Source organism: Orbicella franksi, chromosome 10 (genome assembly GCF_964199315.1).
Source record: "Orbicella franksi chromosome 10, jaOrbFran1.1, whole genome shotgun sequence".
In the NCBI taxonomy this organism is placed as follows: domain Eukaryota; kingdom Metazoa; phylum Cnidaria; class Anthozoa; order Scleractinia; family Merulinidae; genus Orbicella; species Orbicella franksi.
In genome coordinates this window covers 14,962,914-14,982,884 of record NC_138154.1, presented here as the reverse complement: position 1 = coordinate 14,982,884, position 19,971 = coordinate 14,962,914, and the positions used below count along the sequence as shown (strand labels likewise).

General features: G+C 36.7%; 1 protein-coding gene across 1 annotated transcript; it reads right to left on the bottom strand.

The window, feature by feature from the left end:
- Nucleotides 1–909: 909 nt before the first annotated feature.
- LOC145500372 (ubiquitin carboxyl-terminal hydrolase 39-like) lies at nucleotides 910–18,883 on the bottom strand. The gene is made up of 22 exons (XM_081479886.1): nucleotides 18,359–18,883; nucleotides 17,080–17,131; nucleotides 16,503–16,597; nucleotides 16,331–16,410; nucleotides 15,537–15,593; nucleotides 14,201–14,297; nucleotides 13,882–13,937; nucleotides 13,061–13,157; nucleotides 10,565–10,647; nucleotides 10,167–10,212; nucleotides 8,197–8,274; nucleotides 8,007–8,071; nucleotides 7,660–7,705; nucleotides 6,498–6,562; nucleotides 5,902–5,931; nucleotides 5,316–5,363; nucleotides 3,452–3,532; nucleotides 3,012–3,073; nucleotides 2,753–2,865; nucleotides 1,670–1,704; nucleotides 1,416–1,502; nucleotides 910–1,150 (listed from the first exon to the last, which is right to left on the bottom strand). The coding sequence occupies exons 1-22, from the start codon at nucleotides 18,456–18,458 to the stop codon at nucleotides 1,127–1,129; spliced, it is 1,497 nt and encodes a 498-aa protein (XP_081336012.1). The 5' UTR covers nucleotides 18,459–18,883; the 3' UTR covers nucleotides 910–1,126.
- Between the last annotated feature and the right edge of the window lie 1,088 nt (nucleotides 18,884–19,971).

Genomic DNA, 19,971 nt, shown 5'->3' with positions numbered 1-19,971 from the left:
TAGTTTGCAGAAGTGAGTAGGGTGACTGCTCTTTTTAATGACATGCAAATTCTGAAGCGTAATGCTCATTAGCCTGCACAGCAAGCATTCTTGCAGCTTGGAATGCATAAAGATTGAGGCAAGTACAATTAATTGGTGAGAAGAGGGAATGGTTGCCAGTAGACTACACTATTCTGAAAAATGCCCACTGACTTTTCATGGTTGAATTCATTCGGAGATTGGCAGCCAGTCAAGAGATTAACAGGTGTAAATTTTATTCCTGTTGCTAACTCGAAGTGAATTTTCAAATCCCTCTACAATGTAAGTCATTTTCTTTACAAATACAACCTTAAAATTTTAACTGTTTAAACTGGCATTGCACGCAACGTTTTCCATACGTCAGGTCCAAATTCCTTGGGACAATTTATTGTGCTATTCCCTTTCAGTATTCAGTAATGATTTCTTTGCAGCTTGATCAGAAACTAAATCACTTATGCTAATGAGGCAAATGTTGTAAACCCTATAGATTGGTTGACAGTTTATTGTGCTATTCCCTTTCAGTATTCAGTAATGATTTCTTTGCAGCTTGATCAGAAACTAAATCACTTATGCTAATGAGGCAAATGTTGTAAACCCTATCGATTGGTTGCAAAGCATCCAAGATAATTAACAATTTGTCTAAAGAATGGTAACTTGTTGCCGTTATGTGCTGCAGTAGCCCACCACACTTTGTTTTATTCTCTTTAGCTGTGATGTGATTTACACTGGTGGCAAAGTATCTTTCCAGTTTTGCTCTTTCTCTGTGATAAACCTTAATGAAGTGCATACCACTTTATTCCCCTATTGCCAATCATTTGTTTCAGTTTCATGATAACTTGGACCTTTCTGGATTTATTGCATAGTGAGTTGTGGAGGTTCTCCTTTATACCTGAACACACAGATAGCTATTTAACACCATATTTTTAAGTGATTTTATTGCCAGTTAGTATTTTTTTTGGTGCCATCAATGTCAATACTGAGCATGTGACACAAATCTAGTGGGAGGAGTGGACCCGAAGGCATGCTTTACAACAAGGCCAAACAATGTCCAAATCTGAACAGTGTTGAAGTTCTGCAAGGCTACTGTCATCAGCTATTTGTACATCAGTTACTCTTTTTGTAACTCGTAAATCTGGAATAGAATCAATAAAAATAAATACAGTTAACCTTTAATTATTCACATATTTTTCAATTTTTCTGTGGAAGAGAGATTCCTTACCTAAAAATTGCAAGTTTAGCTTTTAAGGCCAAAACCAAAATCAAATCAGATGAAAAAAATTCTTTGCTCAGAGTATCTTCAGCAAAATTTTTCAAAGTGGCTATCATTGTTGGACCAAAATTCAGTGTAATTTACCAATGGTAGACTTCAATATGTAGACTGTATTTAGTTTAGGTACCTGTATATAGGAATCAGAAAGAGTTATCACTTGGGGCAGAATCTCTTTGACATGAAGATCTTGGAGTTCATACCACTTGTTAGCTCCCTGAAATGTACAAACAATTAAGTCAAGTTCTGGCCCACTCCTTGTCTCACAACGTCTGTGCATTACAAAGTAAAGGAAATGTTAGTAAAATGTCAGAGTGCCACTGTAGAGACTACAGAATAAAATTGATAGGAATATTGCATTTTGAACCACAGACGGAAACTTACTTTATGCAGGATGTGAACTTTAAAATTTCCAGCACCTGTTTAAAGGAGAAAAAAATATAATACTTCTATAAATGCTGATCTGAGACAGCTGTCATGGAAACTTTTAAAAGCCTGTGTTATCAAGCAAGAGTTGTGGTAGCAACAGTTTGCTGCTCAAGTATCAAAGTGGCAAGAGATTGTTTATTATAATAAGCAGTAGGTGGGCTAATGGCTTGTCACCTTAGTCGTCTGGGCCAAAGTCACATGAAGTTAACCATCCCCGTGCTGCTGCTTCAAACCAGCATACATTCCTTTCTTGAAATACACTAATCACAGTTCCACTTTCATTTCCTCATGGAGGTTCAGGCCAAAAAATGTCCACCAATCAATAGCCGGTCAGGGTTTTTCCGGGAAAGAAAGTATCAAGAAGGCAAACTACAGTTCCACTTTCATTTCCTCATGGAGGTTCAGGCCAAAAAATGTCCACCAATCAATGGCCGGTCAGGGTTTTTCCGGGAAAGAAAGTATCAAGAAGGCAAACTACTGTACGCTGTGATTGGTGCAGCATACACAGTAACTGTGTGCTAATTGGTCTAAGTAAAATATGGTAAAGAATGGAAAAGGAATATATGTCGCTTTGAAGTAGTTGCGTGGAGGCAGGGAGCATTGTGTGACTTCAGCCCATGCAGCCACAAAGGAGACCACAGGTCTAATGGCCAGTGTATTGCACTTTGAATCAAGTGGTCCAAGTTTGAGCCCCATGTACATCCCCATTCAACTTTATCTCACCTTGAACTTTACACTAGCTAAATATGAATATAATCTAATAACCTCAAGATGAAACAAATTAAATTAAGAAAACAAAAGGAAAAGAACAGGAGAAATCACTTCAAAAAATGCTTCTTTAACCTGCGAGTGCCTATATGATGTGCTCAGGACATTATAATTATTCTCTGACATAGTTCTGTACGCTAACTGAATTTAGAGAGAATCGTCGGCGAGCCTGACTGGCCACTATTTTTGTTCCCACAGGCAGTAAGACCAAACAGTATTATTTTACAAACTAAAGTAAGTACATAGTAAGAGGAAAGTGCATCAGCTTACCTTTGCCTGGTTCTCCTTCATGACAGATGTTTGCAATAAGATCATACTGAGTGTGAAGATGTACATCCTGTATGGCAGGATCTGACACCAGGTACTCTGCCATGTCCACCCCCCTGGAAATAACAATCAATAGGTCAATAAGTGCTTTATTATTATTTGTTATGAAGAAAACACACCGACAGGTGATGGGAAGGTTGTATGAATGACGACCACAAGAGCTCTATGAAATAAGCAAAATAATAAGATATGCTCTACTTACTTGACTGGAAAATTTACGACGGTGGGGTTTTTCTCCACAAAGAACATATTTTTTGTAAACCTCTGCATAAAAAATTAAGGAGATTAAATTACTACAAACTAATATGGATACTGACATCCACAGAGTAAATTAGTACCCCCTCCAAGAGATGGTACTCCACAAGCTAGATAAGCTACAGAGAAGAAACATGTGGCAAAGGGTTGGCTGTGTTGGTAAGTGAAAACTTTTTTGTGGATGCAAGGGTGTCTTCCCATTGGAGGTTTGACTATATCAGAACCTCCCCCCCCCCCCCCCCCTCACTCACACACACACACACACAATCGAAAAATCTACACTTAACTCTCCTCATGATGAGCACCTCTAACACTAATAACAATCTCAGGCTGCCTGCTAATTCTACCGGTATCAATGGATGGACAGAAGAGGATTACTCTACAAACCTTGACACACATAATGAGAAAACGTGGTAATTTTGTGAGCTCAAATTTCTTGACGAAGGTCTCCTTGTATGTTTTGTATTCCTAAAACAAGAGGTCAGTATTGGCATCAGTTAATTGTAAAACCTAGAGTTGTCTGCAGATCTTACTCTAGTATTTTCTCATATCATTTGAGAAAAAATTCTAATAGCTAAGGTTGTACTCTGTGTGCAAGGTTGATCAAAAGTTGATAGGCAAGCTCAAAGTTTGGCTACTTGGTCAATTTCATTTAGTGCATCAAAGCTTTTATTAAATGCCCACAAGTTGGTCAAACAGCAAGTTGTAACCATCTATCCAAATGTCCAGCTACACTCAGTTGATAACAACTAATGTTTAATTTATGTACATTTATTTGATAAGTTATTTAATTGCAGAGGAGACAATATCCTTATTCAGTGGACAAGTTATTAATTGCAGAGAAGACCAAACTCTTACACACAAGCTTCTCCTTTGTTTCTTTAGAGTTAAATTAAGGTAATAAAGGCGAGCATGTGTTATTTAACAACTGATAATAGACTACAAGACTGCATAGGATAAAGGGGTAAAAGAGTTAATCCCCATATAGAATATAGTGAGCACAGTGACGTCTGTACAAAAATGACTGAGGGCCAATAATCCACACTACAGCTTGAACAAGCTAGGTTAGTAAGTAGTTTATTATATGGCACTCGGGCCACGCTTGCTGGCTTTTGAAAACAAAACATAAATGGTTAATGACCATTTCTACAGTCATATGGCAAAATCCTAACCAAGAAAGAAACAATCAGAATGCTCGGATTGACCTCAAGACTACCTTGCCATATAATAATACTGTTTATTGTAACACCCCACTTAATCAAGTACACATAGTACTCAAATGTGATGTTGTGCTATATTACTGCATGATACCAATTTAAAGGGTCATCTGTTGTTCTATTACTTAATATTCTTAATGAATGACTTGACACAAAGAGGAAGCACTCTTTGTGTCAATGACTTGACACAAAGAAGAAGGATGTTGTATATTAAATATATTAATGTGGTTATTATAGGATATTGAATCCTGCATAATGTCTTAACATTTGGTATTTTGAATTGCCCAAGGAGATCACCAAAGTATTGCACAATTTGTTAAAGTGCCATACCCAAATTTGCAATTAGCCAATCAGAAGCTGTGTCTACTGTCCTGATATCCTACATTATTATATGGAGAAGAGTGTTTTACTGGGAACTAAACCACTCGTAGATTCCATACGCCACTTCATCCGGGACCCGAGTGGCGTATTTTCCGTATGTCACCTTTGTGAGTGTCGTATCGTTCAATGACATCACGATTCCCACCTTTTGCTTTTGTTGAATTGGTTTCTCCATATAATAAAAAGAACATTACAAGTTGGCTCGAAGATATGAATTTTATGTTCTCGTGGCAAGAACAATATCTCACTTGTTCGCTTTGCTCACTTGTGAGATATTGTTCTTGCCACTCGAACATAAAATTCATATCTTCTCGCCACCGTGTAATATCCTCTATATATTATGTCACTGACCTGATATCGCTACAATATCATGCTCACTTGGCCAAATTTGGGTACGGTAAATACCTAATTGTACCTTTTTGGTATGCTTCAGTGGCATTTATATCAGGCTTGTTTGGTCTTGCCAAGGGTAGTTGGAGTGACTACGTCTTGATAAAATATGAACCATAGCTTGACCAAACTTGCCTGATATGCCACCAAAGCATACAAAAAAGGTACAATTAGATATAAATATACAGGGATACACTGACTAAAATTATCTACTGTATAACAACTTGTGCACTGCATGAGAATTTTATTGTTGTTGAACAAACCTTTTCTGTTTTCCCATCAAACTTGCTTAACAGTTGAAATAAAGGCACCTGATAGAAACCAAAATATTTCTGTTACTGGTTAGCCCATCAGTAACAGTCTAACACCAGACAATCAAATTAACTTTAAGAAATAAATAATGACACACAACTCTTTTAAATAAGTTCTAATATGGCTGGTCACATTTTGTCACTTTTTTAAAACTGACAGAGTATCAAGACATGTTTTATATCAAGTTCATAATCACTTATCTGTAGATAAATGGTAGAATCAGCTATCATTTAATACCAAATTTGTCTTTTTTTTTCTGAAGAGGCATGCAGCTACATTATGACTTTGTTTTAGAAATATTGCACAGTTGTCCAAAAACACACAGGAAGATCTTCTAAAATGGCCAATTTTCTAAACAAACCCAAGCTCTAAATGTACAAAATGATGACACAGGATTTTATAACACAGTGTCAATATAACAAGAAGTACAGCAAAATGCCTGTGGCTCATATCTCCTCCGATACCTCTTTTGTGCAATAATCACTTGCTTGCATGCTTCATCACAGAACAAGCCTTTGCTATTTTGTTAATACAAACCTGAGGGATAATGTTCTGTTGGTATTCATCCTAAGAAAGAAAACAAGAAAACATATTAACTTAACTTTGTAAGATTGCACATAAATACCAGTAGTAGTCCCATTTACGAAACTCCAATGAAAATCTGTACTTTTAATTTTATACAGGGGTTTGTTTTCAGCAGTGGGACAAGTAGATTTCACAGTTGGGTAAAACTTTTTGAACTGAACTTCTTTATAAGACAAATGTTCCTCTAGATAGTCAAACCAGACAGACAAAGTGATCCAAACAGCCAGTAAATTTGCCCAGTGCTCAGTCCTAAATGAAACCCCTGCATGGATACAGGTCCAATCAAACCTCTATATGCAAACACCAAAGGGGCAGATCTGAGTGTCCTTATTACAGAAGTGGCTGTATTATATAGGAAGAGATTATACATATTCTGGTTTCTCTGGGACTAAGTTAACTGTCTGTAACATAAAGGTGTCAGTATTATGAACCACTATGTCAGTAAGGAGAGGTTTGACTTCATCAAGAACTGTGCTCCACCAGCTTAAACCTGGACGTAAACATACTGCCAACCTTGCAGTTACATGCATGAAGCATTTGTGTGTTACCTTGTATAAAGGTGATGGTGGAATATCCAACATCAGGTACATGTATGGAGAATCACTTGTTTTCTCTAAACAGAGAAATAAAAAATGTTAAATGTATTTTTTCATGCGTGAACCATTTTATTCCTAATGTTGTAACACTTGATAAAGATCTGTTGGAAAAAGAACCTTGTCTTTTACTTACAGAATAAACAAAGTTGGAAGCTCATCATATTTTGAGGTACATTTTTTCTGCACATGCTTACCAAAAGAACCATCATTATATAGTTTATACATTATTGAATATTAGTTTTTGGACATGGCCTGTGGCTTAATCAAAAAAAAAAAAAAAAACACTTTAAAAGAAAAGACATCACCTTAATTCAGTAATATTTATTACAGAAATATAAAACATGGACCGTGTTTCTATCAAGTTATGGAAACACGGATGAAAGTTTGGCAGAAGGAGAAATGCTGTGGGAGCACGAGCTGACAGGTGAGTGTTTACAGAGCTTCTTAAAGTTCTCCTAAACTTTCAAGAGTGTTTCTATAACTTGATAGAAACACAGAAAACATGTTTTCTATTTCCTTTAAAAAATACTGTGATGAAAAAAAGAAAAACTTGTTTACTTTGATCATCAAATTCTCTTTGCTCACGCCATCATTACATCAACAGCTTGTGCTAGTTCTGTGCTTCTATCGAGCTATAGAAACACGGTTTTAAACCAGTCAGCACACATATTTGCTTTCAATTGGGTTATTTTCTAAACATAGATATCTCGTCTGGAACTATTAAGTGTTAAATAATATAATTATATGGCCTTCAATAGCTTAACCAAGACCTAAAGTGACTCTGAGTAGCTACTTAACTGCTGATATTTATTTTGTCAATTTGTTTTCCCATTAACAAAGAAAAGGAAACTTCAACCATGTGTCATACTGTTCTAAGTCACAATAGAAAATTGAAAACACGAACTCTAATATGATTAAAATTTATTTGGTTAATGTTTCTAAATATGCTTCATGACTGAGATTTAATGGGCACAGAAAACACAGCTTCCTATGTTTCATGTTGTGATAAAAAAAAATGAATTTAATAAACCATTCAAAGCGTAACAGAATCTAAACTGCGTTACTATTTAGGATAGAAAATTGTTCTTCTAAAATTCATGCATTTTGTGCTTGCCTTTATATTCCTCTTCATCCAACACCTTTTTAACATCTTCTTCATTCTGGAATAAACACAAGTAAAAGGTTAACAGACAAAGAAATTATTGACAACATTGTTAAATAAATATACAACTGTACAATGGAACCCCGCCTTATGGCCACCCCATTAATACAGCCACATCGTTATTACAACCACTTTATCAGTCTGGCCCAAACAAAAACTCAGTCAGTCATTTTCTTATTTAAAGAACCCTTTTAATACAGCCACCTCATCATTATGGCCAGATTTTGGTGACTGGATTAATTCACAGGGTTCCCCTATACTTAATAAAAATCTATATTTTCTGTTTATTGGTCACAAACCTCAGCTTGAGGAAGTTTTCGAGCAGTAACCCTCATCTTGCCTTGAAAAGTTTTGTAAATTACACCTTCAGATTAAATGAAAAAACAAAAAAATTACACTATTGTAAGATTTTAAGTAATTTTGTCTCATTAAAGAAGACTAATTTATTATAAAATACACCATATCATGTACAAAATAAATACAACTTACTGCTTGTTGCCTTTTTTGTTCCACCAAGAGTTGTGTGGAGAGAATTCAAAAACCAAGACAAAAATTCAACAGGGTCACCTAATAAATAATGTCCAGTATATGATTGATCGATTTAACAGAGAGCACAACATATCCACTGGCACTGCTGAATTCCCATGAGAATATGCCAGCACAATAAAAACATTACGTTATTTAATATTGTTTACTATGTTTTGGCTATATGAAATGACACACATAATAAGCCTTGGGTTTATTATTTTTAAACTGGCGTTTTTGGCAGGCTTGTTTTAGGTGGACTTCTCTTTTCATCAAGGGTGGAGGGGTTATTATTGCTAAAATTCCATAAACACAATGGCAGTTGAAAGAGAAAACACAAGATCTATTATTGATAGCCTGTGGTAGACAGACATCAACAGTCTCTTAAACAATTAACTGTAATGTATGGCACTAAAACCGAAAACAATCCACGCTAGGGTCACATGAGATTTTTGCATGACACAATGACAAGCAGCACTTGATACTACAATAGTCAAGTACAGCAAAGTTGTACCTTACAGACTGCCAATCTTTTCCTTGTGTTAATTTAGAGAATTTGACAGTTCAAAACGGTTCAAAAAACCCATTTTGGGCTTGCCCAACAGGCAAGCTGTACTATGATATACATTTGCTCGCAGCCGGCAGCCGGCAAATGACTGCTAAGGTTAGCAACTTTAGGTTATTTCTATTCAGGAAGAAACTCGAGCCTGTTAAGGCTGCAAGAGACCTTGGTGTCACACTGGACTCTAATTTAATGTTTAATGAGCATATTGTTTCCATTGTATCCTCATGTATGTCATGATTAGGCCACATTAACTGCATTAAGCATATTTTTGATAACCGCACCTTGATTATTATAATTATAAATGCCCTATATTTAGTAAAGTATTCTAACTCTTGCTCTTCTGCTTGGAACAATACTACTGAAGCTAATCTGGACAAGCTCCCAGCAGTACAGAATTTTGCTTGTCGCATTGCATGCGGCACTAAAAAATTCAATCACATATTAACTCCTTTGCTAAAAGACTTGCTCTGGCTACCAATTAAGCAGCAACTTTATTTCCGTTTTGCAGTTCTGGTTTTTAAGTGCATGATGAGATGTACTCCAGAGTAATTGACATCTAAGCTCATCAGAAGTTCTGCCATCTCGACAAGGTTTACCAGGAACTCTCAACTTTTGAATATACCACTCTTCCGCACTGCTAGAGGCCAAAGGACCTTTCGATTAATAGAGTGACCTCTCTGTGGAATGAGATGCGGCCTGCGCTCAAACTTAGCCCATCCCTAACAAATTTCAAGCACCTACTCAGGTGAAAACTTCAGAATCTTAATAACTGTTTTATTTAATTTTATTGAACCTTTGTCTTCTTTTTATGTTATCATTGTCATGTGTTTAGCTTTCTGTGGTTGTTAAATTTTGTAATGTAACGTTGACTCTGAAAAGCCTGGTGGGGATGAATGAGCCAATAAAGTATGCATGTATGAAAGTCAGTCTCTCTAGCCCCCAAAAGACTCTTTTTACCATGATCGATTTAAAATTAAATACACGTAACTAACCAATACAATTACTTCTGTACTTCTAATTTCTACAAAACTTCCAAAAAGAGCCTCACATATCCTTTGAGCAAGCAAAGGATCGAACCTGCTGGCCTGCCTGCAATATCCACCAGACCAAGGCTATCAGACAAAACTTTCCTTGCACAAGAATAATGCCAATAACTTTAATTCCTATCCCCTGACTCTTTGTCAGTGTAATAACATTACAAATATAATTCTATTTTCTGAAGGATTAAAAATAGCAAGTAATGTTGTTATGCAAGGGACCCAAAGGAAAACATATTTTTTGATATACATGTACAATATCAACTGAACTGCAACAGGAACTGTCTTTAAACAAACTAAACTCAGAAAAGAAAAAAAAATTTGACATTCACCTTGTTCAGTAAACTGGAATTTCTTTTTGCTGCATAGAACAACAGCCTATAAAGAAGAGAAAATTAACCTTAAAAGCTCAACAAGCACAAAAAAGTCACTATCAAGGAGGCCATCCACATCAGGTGCCAACATCCAACTTAAAATAGAGATGGCGGCTACAAACTACCCACCATTTTCAATCACTTGTTGTCACAAGACTGAATATACATGAAGTCATCTGCCAAAGTGGAGTTCACTTTGCTGAATTTTATTTATGATCACTATTATTCCATTAGATAAAGAGTAACACTACTTTGAAAGAATAACTGCATTAAAAAGAGCAATTAGTAATAAACATTTCTGCTCATTAAAACAACAAGAACAGTTGTACATTTAACCATTTGCAATATCAATTTACCTGTAACATCTCGTGAGGGCTGACATGAGCCTTAAAGTTACGTGGATTCCAAATCTTCCTAATTAGTTCCCCGAACCTGTTAACTGTACGTAACAGGAAAACAAGGAAGTAAATATTTAATTATTAACAACAAAATCATTGACAAAAAATTAATTTAATAAATAAACTGGATGATGGGTACCTAGAATATTGTGGAACTCGGAAACTTCTTCTTCTTGAAATCTCAGTACCATTTGCTATTAGTCATGAAGTCTGTTTGTGTGTGTTTCTTGCTGTCTTGGAGTCTTAAGTCACAGTCTCGGATTTTAAGCAACTTTCTCAGCATCTCAGCGAGTGTCAGATTTTAATATTTGCCACCAGGCCTTGTTGACTGACAGTAAACCATTTGTACCCTGTGGGGAGTGGGTCACTGGGTTGTGTCCTTAGGCACTTGACATAAATTTGACCTTGCAAAGTGTCTGTCTCCACCCAGGGGTATAAAATGGGTACTGGTCAAATGTTACAGCGACTTGACCAAACGTGGTCAGGCATATAGACTATTATCCCATCTGGGGAGAGTAGCAATTGGAATCCCCAGTGAAAAACCTTACAAGATCTTTGAGGATCTTAAAATCTAAATGTCCTTCGAGATAAGGATCTCTTAAGGTTACCGTATACCTTCAGGGGTGTCTCACGTCCAAGCGATGTAGCGCGTCCGGTTTAAGATGTAGATACCTAAACCCCTATATCAAATTAAAGCTTATAGAGCTGGCTATCAAACCATACCAAAAATTTTGAAATAAAATGAAGTGCCGATTTTTTCACGGCCACTAAATGCGAGCGTCCTAATCACCTTTTGGATGCTACAAGTCAAAGCGAATTTTGTTTTTCGCCAATTTATTTTTTTCCTCGGTTTCAGGACAAAAAGTGCTAAAAAAGCGTGTCTGCGTTTTTCCACATTCAATTACAGTAAAAAGTTACAGAACATTTTCAAAATAGGATTTAAAAAATGTGAAGTGATCGTACAAAAATTGCTCTCGGAGAAGAAATATTTCAAAATAAACAATTTGCAGACACGTTTTTGTTTTTTATATGTTAATCTAGCTACTGTCCAAATTTGAGGGCAATCAAACAAATCCCCTTTGAGTTGTAACTCTTTAAAGTGTCTGCTTCAAGCGAAAAAATTTATTCGAGAAAACAGCGCTAAGAAAAATCTCTTGCTTCGCAAACAAACTCCGCTCCCAAACGCCTTCAACTGGGTTCTCAGATCACTGAGCCAATCAGCACTTGGAAAATTTACTACCATTAACTTGCAGTGAAATTTACGCGTGTATCTCGAAAAAACCCTTGTGTTTCGCAATGCGCTCAAGGCGGAGAGATAATTTTTCTGTAGCTCGGTTTTTCTGGAAGCTGGTCTGGCAAAATGGGGAAGATGAAAAAGGATACGAACGCTAGAGTGGCTGGGCGACGAGAACAAACTGAACAAAAGAAAGCGCGGTGGAGCAAATGTGCATGGATAATATTCCAATGGATCTCAATGAGTGGGGCGATTCATCAGTATCGGACTCAACAAAAGAGTCAATGTAAACATCGCTGTTATAGCTGTCGAGTTCCCAAATTTTTACAGAATCTTTCTCTACTCTTGACTCGATCTTTTTGCCCGCTTGATACAATAGCTATAGCTTCATCCGCGAGGCCAACTTTCGCTTCTTCACTCATTGATGTGTTTTCATTCGTTCTTCGCTTTTTCGAACTTGTAAACAATGTTTTCCATGGCCCATGTTTACTTATAACTTAATAGAATTACATCTAATACGAAAAATGCTTGGATCTGAGTAGCCAGCCAATTCGTGGTATCCATATATTCCCGCGAAAGTAGTCTCGGTTGATTGCGTACACGTTATAGGGCTGTCAATCAAGAGGGAACTTTTACTTCCGGCTGTAACGTAAAACCTCCATTTCTCCGCCAATATTGAGTTTTTTTCAATTTTGTTTTCAGAAATTAGAGATTACTCTTCAACCATTACTTTGAACCAAAAATCCAAATTTGAAGAAAATTGCCGATCTGAAGGTATACTGTAACCTTAAGGAGTCTGGCAGGACCTTTGAAATATCTTACAAAGATCCTCAAACAAAAGATCTTGTTATTTTTGCAAGGATCTATCTCTTCAAAGAGCTTCCATGCAGGATTTTTGAGCCAACACTTTGAAGATCCTTGAGGATCTTTAAACCTCTTGGACAAGAAAGATCTTGGAAGATCCTTGGAAGAATTGTAAAAATCCTAAAAGATCCTACAGATTCTTTCAAGACCAGGGTCTTTGATGATCTTAATTAAGAACAAGATTCTCTACAGACCCTGATGGATCTCTGAGGATCCTTGAATAACTTCCAAGCACTTCATGCTACAGAAAGGAAAGTTGATTAGCACCGCCAATGAGTCATCTGGCTCTACTCCTGGCTATAAATAAACTGACCTTGTCTTAGACTATAGGATGAATACGATATTAATTCCCATACCTAGTGGAAACATGATATCCCCAGGAGGGCGTTTGATGTTTTGGTAGTTTTCTTCTCTAAGAAAAAAATCACGGATAGGAGGAATGAATGCCAATGCCTAAGGAAAGAAGAAAAGATTTCAAGAGAGCATGAATTAGTTGCTCCAGATTCCCAAAATGTTAATTCTCATTACTGAAGTCGGGTGTATCTGTCAAGGTCTGTTCTGAGAATTTTGAAGTACATCAAACTCTGGGGCTGGGGGACTCCCGTATAAAAAGGACAGGGGTGCTCATCGGAAATTTTGAAAAGAGCTCCTAAGAGGTATCAAGATCCTACTTTGTTGGCGAGGCTTTGATTTTTTTTTTCACCTCTAATGGGATCCAATTCTAAAACAACACAATCATTATCTCCTGTCAAAATTTTTTCGGCTCAGTACCCTAAAAGGTACTGGACAAGCTTCCACTGTGGACCTTTTAAGGCTGAACACCCTAAGAGGTACCACGTCACTGACACAAGTTACTCAAAAGGTCTGAGTAGAATTTACAAATTATGGAGTTTCTCAAACCTGGAGGGGAAACAGAAATCTGAAAATTGGGCAGGGGTTAAAGATATTGGGAGTAAAATTACAGTACAGCAAATCCAAGGGAAACACTTTTTGGATCAAATTATTCAGAGATATGGAAATTGAGGTTTGAGAAATCAGGATTTCACTGTTATGTATGACCTTGTGCACAGCTGTTGTATGTTTTAGCTCCTATCAATGCTAAGAATAAACAAAAAGTCAGGCATTACATATTAAATTATATACAAACTATTATTAATAAAGTTACACATTTCGTCACCTGCAATACTACATTCAAGTAATCATTTGCCTTGATGTTATTCAGTCCAACAATACCTAAAAATGAAAAGAGTTCAATCTGTAGGTACTGTGACCATAAGACAAAGAACAATTTGCATCACTGAAATGTACTTCCTCCTAAGTAATGACTTGACAGTGATTTTTATTTACAAATACCAATGAATGATAAATGCAACATTGTCATGTCTCTGCAGATATATCATGCAATGCATTTTTATCCAATGATGAGGGACATTATCAATTAAATTAACTGAAGGTTTTAGTTATCACATCAAATAGTAATTAAAAACTTTCCTTACCAGGCAAATAGGTTGTCCCATCAAAGGCTCTTGACAGCTTTGCTGATTTATCCAACTGGGAGATGTCATCTTTGGTGAATGTGGGATTTAACACATACTACATGAAACAAAACAAAGAGTAAGGTTACCGTATACACCTTCAGGGAGATTTTCAGTCTAGAAGATACAATGAATACATCTGTTCACAGATATCCCAGGTAGGTAGGTTAAGTCTGCATAGGAGCCAAGTGGCTCATCAGGCTGGAGCTTATCCCAGTTTCAGTAGCATGAAGTGACTAGGAGTATTTCTACTCCCCCCTGGATGGGATGCTAGTCCATCGCAGGGTTACCCACAGCATTAAGTTCGCCGGTACCCTGGGTGGAGAGAGGCACTCTGACTATGACAGTTCAGTGTCTTGCCCATGAAGAACGCAACACAATGTCCCCGTCCAGGGCTCAAACACGGACCACTCACTCTGGAGTTGAACGCACTAACCATGAGGCCACTGCGCCTCCCACACAGATATCCCAAACCTTATATTATTAAATTTAAGTTGGCTGGCAGGCGATACTCAATAAATATTACAAGTCCATATTTTCATGAACCTACAAATTCTCTATGGCTCCTGTATGCAAGTTACATCTTAATCATGCCTCTCAGAAACTCTAGTTCAAAAAGACTTTTTGTTGATTATGATGCTCTCAATAAAGTTGCCATCAAAGCTGCCAAAGGGTTCTCCAATAATGATTCTGGCAGAAAGATTTGTATTTAATTTGAAGTTCATAAAGCAAGAGTAACAAATTTAAATAATTGGCCAACAGACTGTTTTTGAACTATCTACTAATAGGCTACTCATGGTCTGCCAACAGATAGCTGACAACTGAAAACATGAAAAATTTGTTTTAATTCATAGATACTAAGGACTTGACGACAACTTAACAACAGCGACTTGAGAGACTTTCTAATAACCAATCAAAACTACCCAGTGCTCTGAGCCCATTAAACAATTAAACAGTCTTCATCAAATAAGTTTACACAAATTTCATGTGCTTTGTCTTCTCTCAGTTTCAACGCAAATATCAATTGTTTAAGTGCAAATCAAGAGTAAATGATTGAGTCTGTATTGATGTGAAGTTTATATGAAATAATTCATATATGAACTGTGGTAGTAGATGAAAGTGAAGAATGATCATCGCAGTAAATTTTCCAATTTAAGCAGTTGGAAAATCTGAGTGAGTCTGTATTGGCCTTATAATAATGTCAGTGGTACAAATCACCTAGAAAACATGATTTTAATGTTAGTATTAAAAATAATCGGCAATTATAAGTGAAAGTTATATTAACAAAGTTGTTCACCTTTATGTCATCTAAAGAAGAGTCAATAACTTCATAGTTATCAGGAAGACAGTAAAACTGAAAAAAAAACATCATCAGAATAATTGTAGAATTTCAATTAAAGAACAATGACTAAGAGAAACTAAACTGAAAGCAACACTTCTGACTGCAAGCAAAGCTAAATTCAAACTGGCCAGTCTCAATAATCAGGACATAAAAATCAAATGCTTTTCTCTTTATTTAATAATATTATACCCCCTATTTTTACCATGTGTAGTAAATCTGTAACATTGTGATTGAGAAAAATATCAAGTGTCTCATTGTAAAGAACATTCTTGGCATGGGGATTTGGCTCAACACACTAATGAGCATTATTATTAATGTTAATAGCAGCAACTTTGTTGGCAATATCATTATGTAATTTATTTATGTAATTTACACTAGCCTTGTAAGTGCAAACACACATTAAGTCTAAATGCATGCACACTCAAGGTGAACCCATTTTGTTCCACGTGCTTGGCTTTTTCATTTCTCAGTATGACTGTATTCTGTGCCCTTACTCCTGCCTTGGTAACAGGTGGTGAGTGGTACCTAAAACTTCATGGGTCTCAGAAGCTTTTGATCTGATCCCAAAATCTCAAAATCCTTTATGACAAGTCACTAAGTCTTGTTTTTCTTTGTTTCTAAGTTCTCTCTCAGAGTTCAAAATTATTGAAGTCACTGTCTAGGATTTTCAAACATTTTTCTCACTGTTTTCCAAGTTGGGAGTCTGAGATTTTACCACTCACCACCTTTCTTTTACTAATGAACGTTACCTTCAATGTGCGAAGATTTAAGAAAACATGATGATCAACTTGTACACTGTGTGTATAGGCATGAGAGCGACGACCACGACCTAACAACGCAAAAATAAAGCTTACGACATTACCATTATTAGACCGATCAGTTTGACACTTCTGTGACTCAAATCAAAGTCATTATCCTTACCTTGAAAGTACTTTCCACAAACCAAGCAGGCATATACATTGATGTGAGATAATGAAACAGAACACAGCTTCTCAAAATCAAAGTCTAGCACATGCCTGTTGGAAAATCAAATATGTTACATTATTATTATTTTGCTCACTCTATATTACTTTTAGTCTTATCTTTAACCCATCAAAAGATTGTTCTTTCCAATGTAGGCAGCATTCGGCTGCATGGTTTGGGCATTAAGAAAATATTGAAGTCTACTTGACTCCACCTTTGGTATTACTAGGCTTGAGAGTGAAAACAGACTACTTTTTTCTTTCTAAGTGTGTATGAAGTTGAAAACTGATGGCGAACTCTGTTGAAATCTCTATGAGAATTTGGGTGCAAAATCACATGGTATCAACTTGATTGAGTGTGAAACTTCCACAGCTCTTGAACAGCAGCTCCATTTATATTACAACGTGTGTTACTTTATTTACTAACCACAAAATTTGCTCAAGAGAGCGACTGCTTTAAAGCTGACGTTTTGTTTTTTTTGGTCCAACAGTATCAACTGTTTACAGGAATCAAATAACTACTCAGTTCCATATACCTGTCTATGGTGTCAAGATATGGACAATGCCTACTCTGATATGCACTGTGCTCTGCAAGAAATATAAAAATCATATTTTCACTTACGTGTAGCTTGTCCAACAGTTTGAGAGACAAACAGATCAATCACCACTTACTTATTGTAAGAAGAGCAGTTTTCTTTTGAGAGTCAAAAAGTAATTGGTTTTGCATTAACTACACTACGCAACTGGCTTAAAAAATTCATGCCACTTTGCCATCCAATCAAAAGTAAAACCAAAACCAATCATGACTCGCTCACACTCATTTTCCTGTGCTTCACATCAGCTACATAAAATTACTCAGGGTATTGATTGGTTCACCATATTGTCTGTGTTCTTTGTGATATTGGTCAGAGTGGTTACTTTGGTTTTAGAGTAGCCCCTGTTTCACTTAGTACGTCGAGCAAGGCCTTAAATAAACCGCAAGAAAAAAATGGCCACATGACCCCAGGAGTTTGCAAAGCCATTTTTTCTCGTGGTTTTCTCGTGTCACACACGACAGACTAAGCGAAAGAGGGACTACTCATAGTCTGCTTTAGTTTTGGTTTCCTACCACTCATAGTCAGTTGAAAACTGCTCTAACATGAGATCGACGTGCAAAGTGAATATTGGATGAGCATGAGGAGAGAATGGGCACTTGATCAAAAGCCACAAGACTTGTCCCAGACGGGCAAGTTTTTATGCAATATTCCAACGACCCATACGAACTCTTATACTTAACTTGAGTTTCCTGTGGTAAAACTTGTTTGGAGTAAATTTCTCGACAAATGGTTATCCTTATCATACGAAAGATAAAGATGGCTTGACCATGCTTTGTTCTGTCATAACACACTCAAGAGTATGGAAGTGACAAAAAAATGAAGAGGCGGAAGAAACGCCACTGCTCGTGTTTCCCCCTGCATTTTTTTAGTGCACTCATCTCTTCCTTTCGTGCTTCACAACAGAACAAGCCTTTTTAATTTGGTAATTATTTTATCATAGTTGACCTAAACAGAATACTGTACAAGCCATACTTATGCCTCTCAATTTGCAGCCACACCATTGCTTTAGAATGAAGCAAAAACGTGCAAATACATCAAGTTACCTTTTAATAAACTATTTTCACGGGTGGAAGTGGCTATTAGAAGTGAAATAAAGTATATAATAAGCTTGTGCCACTGTCGATCGAGCATGCATGTTCACGGTCGAGGAGACTGCACTAGAGGTATAATTGTGTTGATTTCGTTACTAAGACTAAATCTCTGTTAATTCCATTGTTACCTTCTTTTCTTCTAGCCTCTTCTTCTTCCTCATCGTCGCTGTAATTTTCGACAAGGGGTCTTTTTATTCCTCGAATTTCTATCTCGTCCTCCTCCGCCATTTTGAATTGGTTTGGTCCCAGGACCTCCGCTATGTCCAATGCAATGGCGCGAAACCTGGCGCGAACTGTGTTTCATTCACTTCCCATTCAGTCGTGTCTGTTATTTCCTAGTTTCAAAACCAGTCACAAAGTCTTATATGGAGATTTAGATGCACGTCGTCTTGCAAGTTGCGAATTCTTTCTGAACAATGCAAAACCTAAGGGAAAGGGTGAAGGTCTGTGGCCTTGAAATCCATATCGGAGACGAAATTCTCACTTTTCTAGGGAGTAGAAATATCGCTCAGACACCGAACGGCACAATTACATTTAACAAAACGGGCAGCAATTTTTTTTTCCAGCTTCTCAACGGTCCGGAATCCTAAATACTTGAATCTGATTGGCTAATCGCGGGCGCTCCAGCTGTCCGAGTAAGGACCGCTCCAAAATTTTTAACTTTGGCAACTTTTCAAGCTTTTTGTTACACCGTAAAACAACGTGAAATGTAAGCATTTGACACTTTGGCAACTTTTCAAGCTTTTTTTCTATCGCTTTTTGTGCCCGATATGTTAAACGCACACGTAATCCAGATTTCAATTGAACAGCTTTAATTAATCTCAACACAAAAAATTGCTTTCAAAGCAATACTCCAGAGAAAAAATAAATACGTTATATTTGCCACCCTCGGACCTGAGTACAGCCCTCAACTTCGTTCCCAGGGTCTCTCATCTTGCCTCGCTGCTTAGAGGTCTGCTGATCGGACCGACCATCGGACCTGTTCAGGGAATTTTTTAAATAAATGAATTACTACCCAGAGATGATTTTTGTTCTAAGTAAGGCGTTTTGGTCGCTAAGCTTTTAGTTTATTTGGGGGGTTGTTACTTGCGTTGGAAAAAAACAGCCGGGATACCTTTTGAAAGAATTGTCCGCCTGAAAAATCGTAGTTTCGCATTAGGTCTAGATCTTAGAGTATAAAAACGCTTTCTAAAGAAAGATGTGAAATTTTAAAAAAGGACAACGCTTTTCAGTTTTAAATACATGTTTCAACAGTAACGTCTGTCAACGGCAGTTACAAATTTATTATTTGCCTGCTGCTAACAAGACCGTTTGGTAAAAGATTCATTTTCACATCGTGCGTCAATTCTTTGGAGTAACCTGCCCCTACACTTAAAAAACAAACCGAATCTAGGCTCTTTTAAATTTGCACTTAAAGAAAATTCTGATTTTTTAGACAAAATTACCTTTAACGGACTATCTGGAACGAATAAAGACACTGTTAATTATGTATACTAAAATTTTATTATAGTTAATTTTTCAGTATAATTACTTTGATTACTTTATTTTCATTCATTATTTAGAATGTAATATACTAATTGTAGGTCCACATCAGCTTTTAGCTGCCAATTTTATCGACCTACTTATTAAATAAAGTATGTATGTATGTATGTATGTATGTATGTATATCACACTGAAAGGAAACGTTACGCGTATACTTGTATCCTGTGGGGAGTCCCATATAAAAAACACGGGGTGCTCG